The sequence below is a fragment of the Lissotriton helveticus genome, chromosome 4_1 (assembly GCF_964261635.1).
Source record: "Lissotriton helveticus chromosome 4_1, aLisHel1.1, whole genome shotgun sequence".
Taxonomy (NCBI): domain Eukaryota; kingdom Metazoa; phylum Chordata; class Amphibia; order Caudata; family Salamandridae; genus Lissotriton; species Lissotriton helveticus.
In genome coordinates, this window is record NC_136063.1 from 832,378,501 (window position 1) to 832,393,698 (window position 15,198).

Below are 15,198 nucleotides of genomic sequence, written 5' to 3' on the forward strand. Positions count from 1 at the left end.
AAATAAGTACTTTGAAAAACATACCTTTGCAAATTTCACAAAATCACTCTTTAAACAAATTACATCCGCTGCCGCGTCACGGGTTGAATGTGTGCCTCATCCAGCAATTGCAAACCAGGGCAGGTTGCAAAAGCCAGACAGCATGTCGTGACTGCTTCAGCACAACATTATCTAACGGTTTTCACTAACTGTTAATGAAACCTAGAGAGTAAGGACACATGTAAGAGGGGCTGTCCTCATGGGAGGTAACAACAGAAAAGACAGAGGTGGTAAGGAGGGACTACTAAGTCTATTCACAAATCAAAAGCCACCATTTACAAAGGACAGTAATAGAAGCCTATTGAAAAGATGGGTAGAAAATGGTAGGAGCTTAAAGTCCATACCTGAATACAACATGTCTCGAAGAGGCAGCACAAGCGCTGCCTAGGAGAGACCTAAAAATAGGGACTACAATAGAGGTAGACCATGAGATAGGCAACGGGATGTAAAATAAACTGCTAAAAACATTAGTCAAGAAGGGTGCCCAGAAATCTGTATTACATTTCATTAGGTCAATAGGGAAAGCATCAGGTCCTGGCGCCTTGACACGAATGCTTTGGCTAATTGCACAGTCTACTACCTTTAGATTTATTTGAAAGCCTCTTAAATTGTGAAGGACCGTTATAAATTCTACACCGGGGTGGGAGTGGGGGACTGCATAGTTGTCAGCAAAATGTGACTCCCAATTTTCAGTAGTGAATCAGTATATCCTCAGATGGAGTATTACCTTGCCCATGGAATCCTTTGGTTATTGGGATTTTTCTCTTTTTGCCTGGTATCTACTGTCATAGCCTTATCTGTGAGGTTCAACTCCATTGGTTGGGGAATACCCCCTGGATTAGCAGCCCGGTTTGGTGCGTGATTAAACTGGTCACACAGGGCTTCATCACACACTTAGCTTTGACCTGAGAATTACAGGTCCTCAAATGACACAAAATTGTTTGGACCTGCAGCGGAGGGGAGTTCCTATCACTAATTGCACCTTGTTTGTCAACCATGCCGCTTATCAGTTTCTCAATGTGTCAGTCAGTAGGTGAATATAGAGTCTCTCCCCTCATATCCCAGGTAGATTTCTCCTCCAGAACCACAGGTGTCAGGCCCTTAGAAAGTGGGCCCATTCTTGTCACGCCGCAGTTGGGCCGCTCATCGCTCGGACACGTGCGCGTCCTGCAATGCGGGACTCTGTTGGCGCTCTTAAGCGCGTAGCTCCCGGCCCCACTGAAGTCTGGGAGATGTAGCCCCACCCCATACTAGCGCCAAAAAACAAGTTTACATGTGTTGGCAGGTAAGTGCTTTTTACATGCACGTCGCGCTGTGGGACTCTGTTGGTGCTTTTTAGCACGTACCTCCCGCCCTTGTCCAACCACACTGAAGTCTGGGGGTCATAGTCCCACCCCAGACTACTGCCAAAAACAAAGTTCATGGGTGCAGGCAGGAAACGCCTTCTCACACGCAGTGAGGAGTGATTTTGAGACAAACCAGAGCAAAGAAAGCTTCAGCAAAGTCGGTGCATTCCTGGAGAAGATCTACAACAGTGATTCTTCTCCCAGGTTCATGATTACTCTTGCTGCTGGTCACCTAGGCCTTTTAAATACCAAAGAATAGGTTATAAACGGGTGACGGTTTAAATCAGATTAACCACATAGACAGAACCTTCAGTGTTTGTGGTTTATGGAGAACCCAAGTTCGAAAGATCTATGCCATCTTAGGTTCTAGAGTCAGTAAAGAACGGTGTCTGTGTGATGGAGGGAGTATTATATTTTAGAAAGATCATGGGGACAAGCATCATTACACATACCCCTAGACGGCTAAAGGAGTTCCATTAAAGATGCCCAAACAAGCCTTCAAGAGCTTTCCTTTGGAGGGGGAATGTTGGGCGGTTGAAGGGGTGGGGACAGAGGGTGCTTAAATGATTTACTCTCCATCCCGTCAGAACCCATGACTTCTGATGACGTGTAGGAAGAGAGTTACCACCAAAACCCTGGAGTTGAGGAGTATTAGAACAGTAAAAGGACCGGGGTAGAACTGGAAAATGGACCTGTTAAGGCTGGGGTACAGATCAAGGATGGAACCCAGCAAACGTGGGTCAAGGAGGAGTTACGGCGGGAAAGGTTCCAGGCTATAAAGGCAGAATCAGACTAGAACAACTTGGCCAACAATTTTCTTGTATTGTAAGGTTGCCACTTGTAAAAGTTTGCACTCACTGTACTCCCTCACCTTGGTTTTCTCTTTGCCTTTTGTACTATAGTGTTCCACACTGCTTCTCCCGTGTTTGAAGGATGAAGCCCAATCAGCATTGGGTTTGTCAACACCTTACTTTTTGGACACCTATTACAACCTGCAGCAGATACCTCATCCCAGTCTGTCAGACAGTATGATAACCGGAGTTCCCTGAGAGCTGCGCGCATGCAGCCTTCTTTCTCACAGTGCTCAGGGTCTCTGCAAAAGAGAACACGCACCTCGTACACTAATAAAAAACAAGATCAAACTGTCTTTCTGCTTAGTGCAATTCACTTTCACTTGCAGGGGTCGCGAAAGTTTATTTAAAGTCTTTCTCCCTTTTGGACACGGACTTTAATGAAAAAAAACTCCAACAGCAGGAGAGTGTAAGGTTTGCTGGAGAAATGCTTCAAGGAAGTAGAAAAAGGTCTTTGCAGCAGGCAAAATAAATAGGAGTAAGAAAGCAAAACATTCAGTCTGCACGCAACACTTACAGAGAAAACTAGTTAAAATATTGCTATTAGTTGACACCTCACACAGCATAAATGTATTACATTTTTAACTAATGGAAATTGCAAAAGTACATCATGCGTCTCATGCTTACATCATGCTTAAAAAAACAGAGTGGTGCTCTGGAAAAAGAACACAATATGATGGGAAATGTGGATGTGGGGATAACAGAAAGTGCAGGAAGGAATAGCGGTGGATGAAACAGGTTTGTTGTAACGGATAGAGCCAAGAATGAAGGACATGGTAGTAGTGGATAAAACCTAGAGAGGAGAGAGAGAAAGAAAGGAGAGCAGATGGAGGTGAAGGAAGGTGGGAAAGCATGCTGCAAGGTGGGGCTGGCAAAAGGTGAAAAACGATGGAAGGGAGAGAATTAATGGCACACGAGTCAAAACGTAAGATGTGGAGATTTGGAGGAGATACAAGATGACAGTGAAAAGACAACGAATAAATGGTGGATGGACGAATGAGAAAAAGTCAAGAAGGGTTCTGGAGATCCGACAAGTAAAATGGGTGAGAGGTAAGAATATAATATAGAAAACAAAGACAGGGTAGAAATAAGCAATTGAAAACAAAACATTAGAGATGAGCATCATAGAGGAAGAAAATATATATAGGTTATAGTGGCAATTTTTCGCTTACTGCCTCTAGGATGAAACATTTCAGATGACATCAGTGATGCATTAATTAGATCTGACAGCATGTCTGCCTTTGCAGATTGTGAAGTCTGCTACAACCGAACCATGTGTACAAAGATAGGATGAGTTTAAAATCAGGTGGAGAAACAATACTATGACATGGCAAACACCATTGATGTGATAGTAATGGCACTGCCCTCACTTGCATAGTAAATCATGGTATAGCTTTGGTGCATACATCCTTGGATGCCCAGAGGCACTTCACTGCCGCACACAGCATGAAACAATTAGCCGGAACAATAATCCCAACTATCCATCATACCTCCGTGGCTGTGAAGTTCATAATCGGCCTCTAGTCAAGATGAGTACAGATCTGTACACCAAGGTACCACCTCTCTCCCCCATAGAATCTGGTTTCCATTTACATTTCCGAACTGTATCGGAGTTTAAGTTTGGGAATAACATTAAAAACCTGCTGTGCAAACCACCCTAATCTTGACTTGCCACTGCTACTGTAATTGACGCACAGACTGCATTTCCTACTCTTGCCTGTTCTCACATAATGTTTTCGGGGTTGAAGTAACAGCATATGTTAGAACATTCTTACAAGATGTTAAAAATAAGATATTGGAATGAGACCTTGATAGAGAAGAAAACATTCTGGCGTTCTCGACGTTGACTCAGAGTAGGAGAAATGAAGCAGTGGTGAAGGAAAGGTTGTGCGAGTTTGGCGTGCATAGATCAAGGGGATACAGCGCAGTTTGGTTGTTCAAGAAGGGAAAACAGAATGTTTGGACCGCGAGTGAATCGATCGTGTTTCAACTGACCACGAAGCTTCTCTATTAAGAGGAGGATACAATGTTATGTTAAGGCGTGATTGGAAGAAGTAGTGGTAAACAGTGGATCCAGTTTAAGCTACGGAACATTAGCCTGCTCTCCAGGTGACGAGTACTAGGCTCCAACGACCGCTGTATACAGAACACTGATTATCAGTGAGAATTTTAATTGGATTACGTTTCTATGTAGTGTGCATTTGACATAGCGAAAACCGTGATTCCTGGATAGGTGACATTTTTGAACGCATTGTTACCCTGATGAAGGGATAATATCCTGAAATGCATTGGGACCCACAACAGCGTTGATGTTATTTCAATGTATTAGTTTATCATGCAAATTTGAAACATGTTTTTAGTTTGGAATCACCAGAACCATGGATGATATAATTGTGATTTTGGAAAATAAAATGTACCAATTGATTATTGATTGAAATACAGGTTGAGTAACACTATGATTTTGTAAATATAAGATAGGTTGAAGTATATGTAGAACAAGGAATTTAGGTTCTAAAACAGCAAACAATAGGGTTTGTATTGCAGTGCAGGCAGGAACAAGTGACAGTGAGTCACTTGTATTATTTCTTGATAGAGAAGTGCCATAGGTTAAAAAACTATTGTAAAGCAAAATTTATGGAAAAGGTTGTGTGCTTGTTGGCGTTTAGCTATTGAGAAATGGGTCAATCAAGCCAGGTTTCCTGCCTCTCACAACACATTCTTGGAAATGGGTACTGAGCTCTGGTTGGCTAACTGGAAAAAAGACAAAAGGCTTTTGATGGAGAAAAAGAAAAGTTACTCATGCGTAACCTCAGTTTTTTAAGGCACAAACATTCTCTACAGTCGCAGTCACTTCACTACCAAAAATCACTTGAATTAGTCTCTCAACCACATTGGACCGATTTAAGAGATTTTGCTCATACTTACACTTGTAACACTCCTGGCTTACCCTGGAACTCAGAAGTAATCCAGACATACTGCTGGCTTACTCATGGAATACAAGAGTAAGCAGTCTCAGTAGTTGGAAGTGTCTGTATTACATCGATTAAAACAACAATAATGCAAAACTAACAGTTTTGCAAAAACATTAAATGAAGGCCATTACGGAATTTCAGTCATATCTGATAAATTCACCCCTAGTAAACAAGACATGACAGTCACATTTCCAAATTACAGTTATTTAAGCTCAGAAGGTTCCTTACCTAGAATCTCTCTGTGTATTTCAAGCAAGAATCCATCATGGAAGTCTGGCTCACAGGCACATGGGACAGGTTTTGATCGGAAACGCTGATTACGAAAATGCAAACACAGTGTGAAGCTGAAGCTAACTTGGCCAGGTAAAGGTTGTGGCTCTTGCAGGTGTTCTAGGAAGGCTTTTCCACCCAAGACTTGAAGGTACAGATATCTTCTTGTAGGATCAATATTTGCTGAAAAAGTTTAAAACATCACCTAAAACCAGTACTCATTTTAAAACTGATATATTAAGCAAACTGTTTTTGATACAATGACAAATGCAAAACGTAACCCATTAGTTACCACCAAGTATTTCTTCCTTCCAACAGGTAGCAGCAAATCCATTCAGCAATTGCATGGATGGACATGACTAAGTATTTACACGTGCAATTTTAACAGATTGCATTTTGTATCTATCACTTTTGCCATTGTTCCCAGCATAATCTCTTGAGGCGACAGTATTGCTGGGACGTTCGTGGCAACAATTTACAACGCAGGAAATTCTACCACTCTACCATCAACATACCACTAGTAGAGGAGGAGCTACGCGCGGATCCAAGATGGACGCGTGAGCAGACGGCTCCCGAGACCCCTTCCGCCACCCTCGTCTATCCTGACATTAATCCTGAATTGGTCGACGGGTATTTCTTGCTGATGCCCTGCTGATATTAAAAGCATTTTTCGGAATTTGATTTGGCTGCCGGGAACTGGACTTGCTGCTCCCCGCAATTTGAGGCCTACGGTGACGACCATCCGGGGGCTTGAGTTCCCGAGGTGCCCAGGTGGCAATTGAACAACAACGGCTGGAGTGACGCCTCCGCTGCCCCTGTGTGTACTTTTGGTTTCGATTTTGGTCATCGTGGGTGCTGACTCATTGTTGACGGATGCTGCTGCCCTGGTTCAGTCGCTGACTCAACTCTGGCTGTTGTTTCTCGACCTCTCGACTTGCTGCGCTTGCCGTGGTGTGATTCATTTTGACCAGTTTTCGGAGGACCCTTTGGTGGTCACTGATCATCATGGCGGGCAGGTCGGACGCTGAGAGACGCACCACCAGAGGCCCGAATCGAGGGGGAGCCGCTCAGACCCAGACTATTGAACGCTTCACTCACCCTAAGGTATCCCCGGGTGGTCCGGGCAAGACCCTCGGAGAAGCTGGCGACGGTTCTCCTGCGACTGAGGAGCCGACTCTGACGGACGTCATGGGCGCCATTGCCAGTGTCCAGACTTCTATGGGTCAACAATATGAAACGCTTGCCACCAAATTGGATACATTTGCGATTGAGGTCAACCTTATCAGGACGGACCTGGGGAAAACTAATGAACGGGTCAAATCCCTGGACGTTAAAACAGCAAGCCTGATTACGGATGTTTCGGATTTTTAACTTCCGTGACCGATACGCTATCCTGCAGGCCTCCCGCACTCATGGTCCCGTCCAGTTTGAAAACGTATCGGTCAGTTTCTATCCGGATTTCACTCAAGAGGTACAGAAGCAACGTATGGCCTTTACGGGGGTGAAACGTCGCCTCAGGGACATGGAACTGAAGTACGCCATGCTACTTCCGGCTCGCCTGAGGATTGTGCATAATGAACGTACTTTTTTCTTTGACCGCCCTGGGGTAGCCAGTGACTGGCTGGACACTTTGCCGACACAGCATGCCGATCCGGAGAGTTCGAAAAGTGCCGAAGGCGGCCCGGAAGAGCAGGAGTAGTGAGTCGGTGCCGATGAGCCATTATTGGACGCTTTGCAGTGGCTCTGTGATAGTGATGTTTTATACGTTGTAGATACCCAGGGGTGGGGGGATTCGGGACTCTTCCTCCTCAGGGAACGTTTTTTCTCTCTCTTCTTGTAGGTTACATTAATGGGGCGACAGGCACACTGCAAGTTGGGGTGGCTTTCTAGTCTACCGCAGGGGTGCAGGGAGGGGGGTTGTGTGTTGAGGGTTCATTGGAGGGCGGTGGGGGGGTCTTTTCTTGTTTGTTTGTTTCGAGGCTCTGATCTGGTCGCTATTTTATCCTTTGTGCCTGCTTTGTGGCGGGGGGGACTGTTGGGTTTTGTCTGGGATGGGGGGTAGGGGGCTGAGGGTGCTGAGCTGGAATGTTAATGGACTCGGAGATAGGTTAAAACGGGGGATTGTTTTACAGTATTTAAAGCGGCATTCCCCTGATATTGTTCTACTACAGGAAACACATCTGGTAGGAAATACATGCCGAGCGCTGAATAGAAGAGGCTACCGTTTGGTGGCCCACTCTGGATTTACCACTGGGTCGAGGGGGGCGGGTATCTTGGTTAGGAACTCCCTCCCCCTAGAAGTAGATGACGAGGTGCTGGATGATAGGGGACGGTATGCTGCTATCGTGGGTCGATGGGAGGGGAAGACGATCTCCATTTTGTCTGTGTATGTCCCCCCTGGTCTACAGTCTACCACGTTTTCCGATTTGGGGGGGGGTGGTGGTCCTGGGGCTCCCCGATGGCTTACTGGTGGTGGGTGGAGATTTTAATTTGGTTGTTAGTGGAGAGGAGGATCAAAGCCCTCGTAGGACCCTCCCCGCGTCGCAACTATGGTTGGGCAGTTTCATTGATACGCTGGGATTAGCGGATTGTTGGAGACGACTTCACCCTGGACAGCTCCAGTACACCTTTCATTCGGGGGCCCATGGTAGTCTCTCGAGACTTGATTACATTCTTATACCAGCGGCCCAGATGGTCTCCGTGAGAGAAATTAGGCATTTGGCTAGGGGGATTTCAGATCACTCCCCACTGTGGCTCACTATTGATGTGCGGCTGGAGTCCGGGGGTCGTGTCGCTCCTATTAATCCTTGGCATCTTCGTAACCCCACCATTAGTAAGGAAGTGGTTAAGTGTATAGATTATTTCTTCGCCGAGAATGAAGGGTCTGTATCCTCTCCTGTGACCCTCTGGGAGGCATGTAAAACTGCGATTCGGGGCCAGACTCTCTCTTTGATTGCCAGCGAAAGGGGGCGCAAAAATGCAGAAGTGGTGCAACTTGAAAACGATATTTCTGAGTTGGAGGAACGGATGGAATCTGTAATTACGCCTGATAGTCTGCACTCCTTGGCGCTTAAACAGTTTGAATATAGGGCTCTGGTGACCGATGCGGCTAAGGCGATGCATCGTGAACAACAGGGACGTATGTATGATGTGGGTAATAAGGCAGGGAAATTGCTAGCTTGGCTTGATAAACGGGACAGAGTGAATCGTGTGGTGCCTGTTATTGAGCGTATGGATGGTGTGCGGATGGTGGACCCGGTCGAGATAGTTGAGGTCTTTGCCCAGCACTTTCGGACGGTGTACTCGCCGGTCTCGGACAGATCTGAGGAGGACTCGCATCTGTTGCTCCACAATATCACGCTGCCTAGTCTGTCGGATTCGGATAGGGAGCTTATGGAGGCGGATTTTTCTACCGATGAAGTAGCGCTCGCTATCCGTGCACTTCGCAGTGGTAAGGCTTCGGGCCCGAACGGTTTGCCAGTCGAGCTGTATAGGTTGTGTCCCGACAAAATGGCGCCGTACCTTCGTCGGACGTTTTTGGCATCATGTGCACTCGGGCTTCTTCCCCGAGATCAGAGACTGGCGTCCATTGTGGTCATCCATAAGGACGGAAAGCCCCGGGAACACTGTTCGTCTTATCGGCCGATCTCGCTTTTGAATGTTGAGCCTAAGGTTCTTGCAAAAATTTTGGCAAGCCGCGCGATCACGGTGATTGGCGATCTGGTGCACCCTGATCAGTCTGGGTTTATCCCCCACCGTAATACTGCACTCAATCTTCGATGTCTCCATGGTGTCTTGGCGAGGGCGGAGTCTCTTGCTGAACCAGCTTTTTTGGTTTCCCTTGACGCCTCGATGGCCTTCGACACGGTGGAATGGCCTTATTTGTGGGCTGCCCTCGCTAAATTTGGCTTTGGTCCTAAGTTTATCGGATGGGTTAAACTTTTATATGAACAACCGCTCGCACAGGTAGTGGTTAATGGACGGGCCTCGGATCCTTTTGTTCTCGGACGTGGCACGAGACAGGGCTGCCCTTTGTCGCCCCTCCTTTTTGCGCTTGCTCTTGAACCCCTTGCCGCGTGGCTCCGCTGGGAGCCCTCGCTCAAGGGAATACGGTGGTCGCCTACCTTCGAAGATCGGGTGTCACTTTATGCCGATGATATACTATTATACCTTACTTCTCCCCGTAAGTCGTTGGGTGTCCTGTTTGATGTCCTGAGCTCTTTCGGGAAGAATTCGAGTTTGGTTATCAACTGGACTAAATCCTGTATTTACCCACTTGCGGGTGGTCAGCCTTCTTTGCCCCGCTTTTGCCCTATACCTGTTTCCAGCATTGGTTTCAAGTACTTCGGGATCTATATTTCTATGGACCCCAAGGTTTGGTTTGAGCGGAATCTATTGCCTCCGCTTGCTAGACTTCGATCGGATGTAGCGGCATGGTGTAGATTGCCTCTTTCCCCCTGGGGAGGGCGGCCTTGTTTAAAATGATGTCTCTTCCCCGATTCTTATATGCCATTCAGAATACGCTGGATCTGGTTCCAGCTGGTTACTTCTGTGAAATCGAGGGCCTCCAGCGGAAATTGGTCTGGGGCGGGCGGCCACGCATAGCGCTGGCGAAATTGACTTTGCCCTGGTATGACGGTGGTATAGCATTGCCTGACGTCAAACGCTATTATTGGGCGTCCCAGTTGAGTGCTATCAACCACGCCATGTATGGTCCTGTTCCTAATCCCGCTTACGATATGGATAGGTGGCAGCTGCCGGGAGGTGATTATAATAGAGCGCTTTATTCCAAGATCGACAGGAGGTGTTTGACGGGCCCCACTGCGGTGGCGATACGTGTATGGGATAGTGCAACATCGGCTACGGGCTGGACTGGTAAACTTACTAAGGCGACTCCTCTATATGCCTCTGAGAGATTGGGTGGATTGTGGTCTTCAAAGGGATTCGAAAGATGGGACCTTATCGGTATTAGCAAAGTGGGGGATCTCTGGGCCACCAATAGAGTCAAAACTTTTGACGAGCTGAAACGGGAATACAAGCTGAGTGACAGAGAGCACTTCCGATACCTTCAGCTCCGCCACGCGCTCGACTCGGTCTTCCCCGCCGGTACCTCGATCCCGGAGTCATCTCCCTTGGAGGATAGAGTGCTGGATGGGCATGTCCCTGACAGCACTATTTCCCTCATATATAAAAGACTTATTAATACCCGTTCGGACCTTCTTATACGGCTGCGTGAGGTGTGGACTAATGACGGGCTGGAATTAGACGATGAGGATTGGCAGGCTGCAATATCCTCCCCTAAGGAAGTCGCTAGTCCGGCGCGTCTCCGACTGGTGCAGCTAAAGATTCTTCATCGCATCTATGTCACGGGTCCACGTTTGATGCATATGGGCTATTCTGTGGATGGGTGATGTCGGCGTGGCTGTGGCTTGCTTGCTACCTTCCTTCATATTATATGGGAATGCCCGGCGGTAGTGGTTTTCTGGAATCGAGTACATGCGGTGATGAGAGAAGTGACGGGCGTCGGGCTACTTCCTGAGGCCCGACGCTGCTTGTTGAATGTCTGGGAACCGAATGATTGCACCGTTGCTCAGGTTCAATGGGTCACGCTGGGCAATATCATTGCGAAAAGGGACATTGCTCAACTCTGGGGCTCTAATAGGGCACCACTGGTCTTGGCCTGGGAGGAGAACATGGATTGGTGCATGTTTCGAGAAAAAATCGTGTACATCTCCCGGGAAAGGCCCAGGAAGTGGGTTAGGATCTGGGGTCAGTGGAACTCGTATCGTGGAGAGATTTGTGACCCTCCCCTTGCTGAACCCCCTGATACTACGGGATCTCCTTGAATTTGACATTCCAGCATTTTGCTTTTCGGTTCTTAGTATAGTATTGTTCACTACTGGTCCCCGCTCCCCACCTCCGTGATTTCCTGATGCTTGCTTTTCATTGTCTCCCCCTTGCCGCACGTAGCAGCCCTCATACTGATAATTTTGCCTCAACTTTTTCTTGTGGGTTTTCCTTTTGTTGTTTGTATGTATAAAAATATAAAACCTATTATTTATCCTCCTTTGCCAGATGCTCCTAATTTCATCCTGCTTCTATGCTGCCGGACCCTTGGGTTGTCGGCTGATGAGCTATGTACTGATTTATTCTTGTTGATTTGCATTACTGACCGGCCTTGATGGTTGTAGGTCTGTATCTGTCTTCATTTTACAATAATAAAGGTTTTAAAAAAAAAAAAAAAAAAAAAACATACCACTAGTAGATTACAAACCATCAGTGGAGACCTAGATTTTAGTTTTGAATCACTGGTAAGATTCTCTGAAGACCGCCTTGCTTATTCAATAAAGAAAAAAATCATATCACCTTATAACATGAAACACACTGAGTTAAGTTTGTATCCATAATACTACACTTATGATTTGAAATGTGAGACACCAATACCTTTGCCAAAAGTGTGACTCCAACTTGCAAATTTCCTGTTTTTGATAATATTTCTTTATACCAATTCACGTACTCCTCGGATAACTTTCTACATCTCTATACTGTATTCAAATATAAGCACCCCATGCAGAGCACTGCAGGCAAAGTCATGAAAAATAGATGAAATACTGTTTAATTCAGAATTTCATTTCTGTTTAAATTAAATTCATCCGTAGTAATTCAGGCTCATCTGTGTATTTTATTAAAGTTACTCTTCTGTGAATTCTTGCATCTGAGTAGTCTAGCATTTCAGCCCTCTGCTTTCCTAAGCAAAATGTAGCTGTTGTGTTGCATCTATCAGTGGCCTGACCAAACATGGACCAACAGGGACTCTAAAGAAAGGTTTGGGTTTGGAGTAGGAAGAAATCCTGGACACCCCAAAGAATCTATAACCACCAATTTTTTTAGCCCCTTCATCTCTTCAGCCATTGTCTATTAAAGTTGATGGTTTCATATGTGGAGATGAGGGATGGACTAAATGGTTAAAACCTCCACCCTCCCACATACCTTCATCTCTTCAGCCATTGTCCATTAAAGTTGATGGTTTCATATGTGGAGATGAGGGATGGACTAAATGGTTGAAACCTCCACCCTCCCACATATTGTCCAGTACTGAGGATGCTTTGTACTGGATAGAATGTCAGTTAAGTGCCAAAATCGCGAAATATTCCAGATGATGTTTGACATTGTTAGTGACTGCTACATCCTTGGAGTTATTTTCTGGGCACATGAAACTGGAGTATGCTGCCATACCTCTGGAACCTAAATGAAGAGGTGGCTTCAGAGAGCAGAGGAGGCCAGCACTGGTTCACTGGAAAAGAAAATGTAGCTAAGTTTGGAGCTCAAATGTGCATCTAGGCTCGGGTGATGCAGATTCTGAGACATATGTACACTGCGGAAGTATTACTAAAACTTGGATCTAGAGATTAAAATAGTTGGGAGGAATATGAGATGTTGACTGCATTCATAGTGGCAAGGGAGTGTAGTGGTTGTCTCATCCAAACCAGTGACTGGGCTAAAGGAGGAGTAGCTTTATTTGAATACTTCTGGTACTTTAGGATGCCAAACCTTACCCACAAAAGATGCGATTATTCCTTTCCAAATAGATCATGTTGTAAGAAGCAGCAACAAGACTGTGGGGGCCTTTAAAAAACACCTATCTTGAATACAAATAGCCTCTTGCACCACTTTCAGGACGGTTTCAGATCAAAGTATTTTTTTTACTGGTGTACTGAGATTAGATTAGTCATTACTTCCTTACTTCTTGCAAGGTCTAATGCTTTATGGGCAGTTGAGTAAGTGGCACTATCTCTCAAACTTGTGAAGCATTCAGATATGCACCAGGTTTCTGTGTCCCACCAGAGTGGTTGGTTGAAAGGGCGTTGGGTACAGCTTGTACTATGTAGGATATGCTGGCATACGCTTTATGAGGTTTGAGTGAATAGTATCAGCTTGGTGTATAGAAAATCAAAGAGCAAACGAAGGGGTAGTGTTGAGTTAAAGTCCCTACAGATCCCATGGCTGGTGTATGTGGCACGTAGCTTGCAGGCTATAGGGAGGCCGGATATGCTTGTTAACACCACAAACATAACTCGTGCTGATGGAAAATGGGTTGAAACCGCTCTTATGGACGAGCTGAGATCAGAATGAGAGGATGTTGCTTTAACAAAATACTCTATGCGACACGCGCTATTGGTGTAAACAGTTAGTAACATTGAACCTTATCTGTCTTGGGATATACCTCAATTGTTGACCTATTTTAGATTACATTTATTTCACCAACTGGTCCCTTTAATCGTGGTGGTTTTAATAACTCAGATTTGCACCCCTGCAACTGCGATAACAAATCAATCTATGACACATTACACGTGGTTATGTTTTGCCCAAAATATAGTAACCTGAGACACAAACTCATACGCCCAATGTTATTATCAGCTGAATTTTAACCAAGTTAGGCCACCCTAACTGTTTTTTTACAGCTGTTGAACTCACCGTTTACCTGCTTTCTTCTTGTACGTTTTCTGGTGGGAGTTCTAAAATATGAATGATTAGGACACTGATATTTTTTATGTTGTTTTTAATGACCTGTTTTTTGTGATTTTATCTATAAAATCAAATAAAGATTATGAATCTACTGGAGGCACTGTTAAGCCAAAGGGAGTATTATATGGATCCTACCAGGATTGACAGAGCACTTATCCTACTGGAGGATGCACATTTAAGCTACCGGGGAGAACTGTGTGGATTTCATTCATGAGCGACAGAGGACCGATTTCTTTCGGGAACTAGAGGGATTAACTCGAGGCCTGATCTGGAACACGGGGCGACCCAGAATAGAATTGCAGAAATTATACTCTCCACCGGAGTGTGGAGGCTTGGCAGTTCCTCATTTGGAGTTATACTACTTAGCCGCACAGCTGCAATGAGTTGCGAAGTGGCTCAGTGGGAAAAATCTGATCGACACAGCAACCAAGACATTGCTGTGGACACACACACAGGTTTACAGTTTGTTTCACCCACTGGCGAAACACACACAGGTTTACAGTTTGTTTCACCCACTGGCGAAACTCCCCTGCCCAACACAGTTACACATTGAGCTGGCCCACAGATGTTACAAGAGAAGCCTTCAACTCACAAAAGATACAATCCCATATGCCCCAATATTGCCACTTGTTGGAACGCCCAGAGGCAGAGACTCCATAACCGACGCAGCGCTAATGCCCTGGACAGACTGGGGAGTGGAAACGCTGGGGGACTTATACGCAGACGGCACCCTCCTACCTTTCGTGACCCTGTCGGCCGATAATGATTTACCGGTAGGCCAATCCCTTCTGCATGCAGCTATCATACGGACACTGACGCACGCATGGGGAAACCTGACAAATGTGCCGCAGACGCATCAGCTATTGCAGTATTTACATGTAATGGGGGAGGGGTCACGTGTGGTCCATTGGTTAGTACAGGCTCTGTTTATACTGAATATATGATTATTCAACGATTTCAAGTTCCACGCATGCCTTTACCACGCGAATTTTACTTCGCATGTGTCTTTTGCACGCAGCATTTGACAACGCATGTTTTTACTCCGCAATCATAACGTTACGAAACATCTGACGTCCCATTTACATAATGATACTGATAGGCTACATGCAGTACGAAGGAAAAGATCGATGTTTTAAACAATAATAAACAGATTCCCTTACATTATATTTTTATTTTTTTCATAATGCGCTTAAT

At 45.6% G+C, this 15,198-nt stretch overlaps 1 protein-coding gene across 2 annotated transcripts in view; it reads right to left on the reverse strand.

The window, feature by feature from the left end:
- CEP76 (centrosomal protein 76) overlaps nt 1–15,198 on the reverse strand; it is a 320,940-nt gene that overhangs the window by 256,209 nt on the left and 49,533 nt on the right. For both annotated transcript variants that reach the window (XM_078687483.1, XM_078687484.1), the window contains exon 4: nt 5,437–5,661. In XM_078687483.1, coding sequence (XP_078543609.1) covers nt 5,437–5,661 — 225 coding nt within the window. The remainder of the gene's footprint in view (nt 1–5,436; nt 5,662–15,198) is intronic.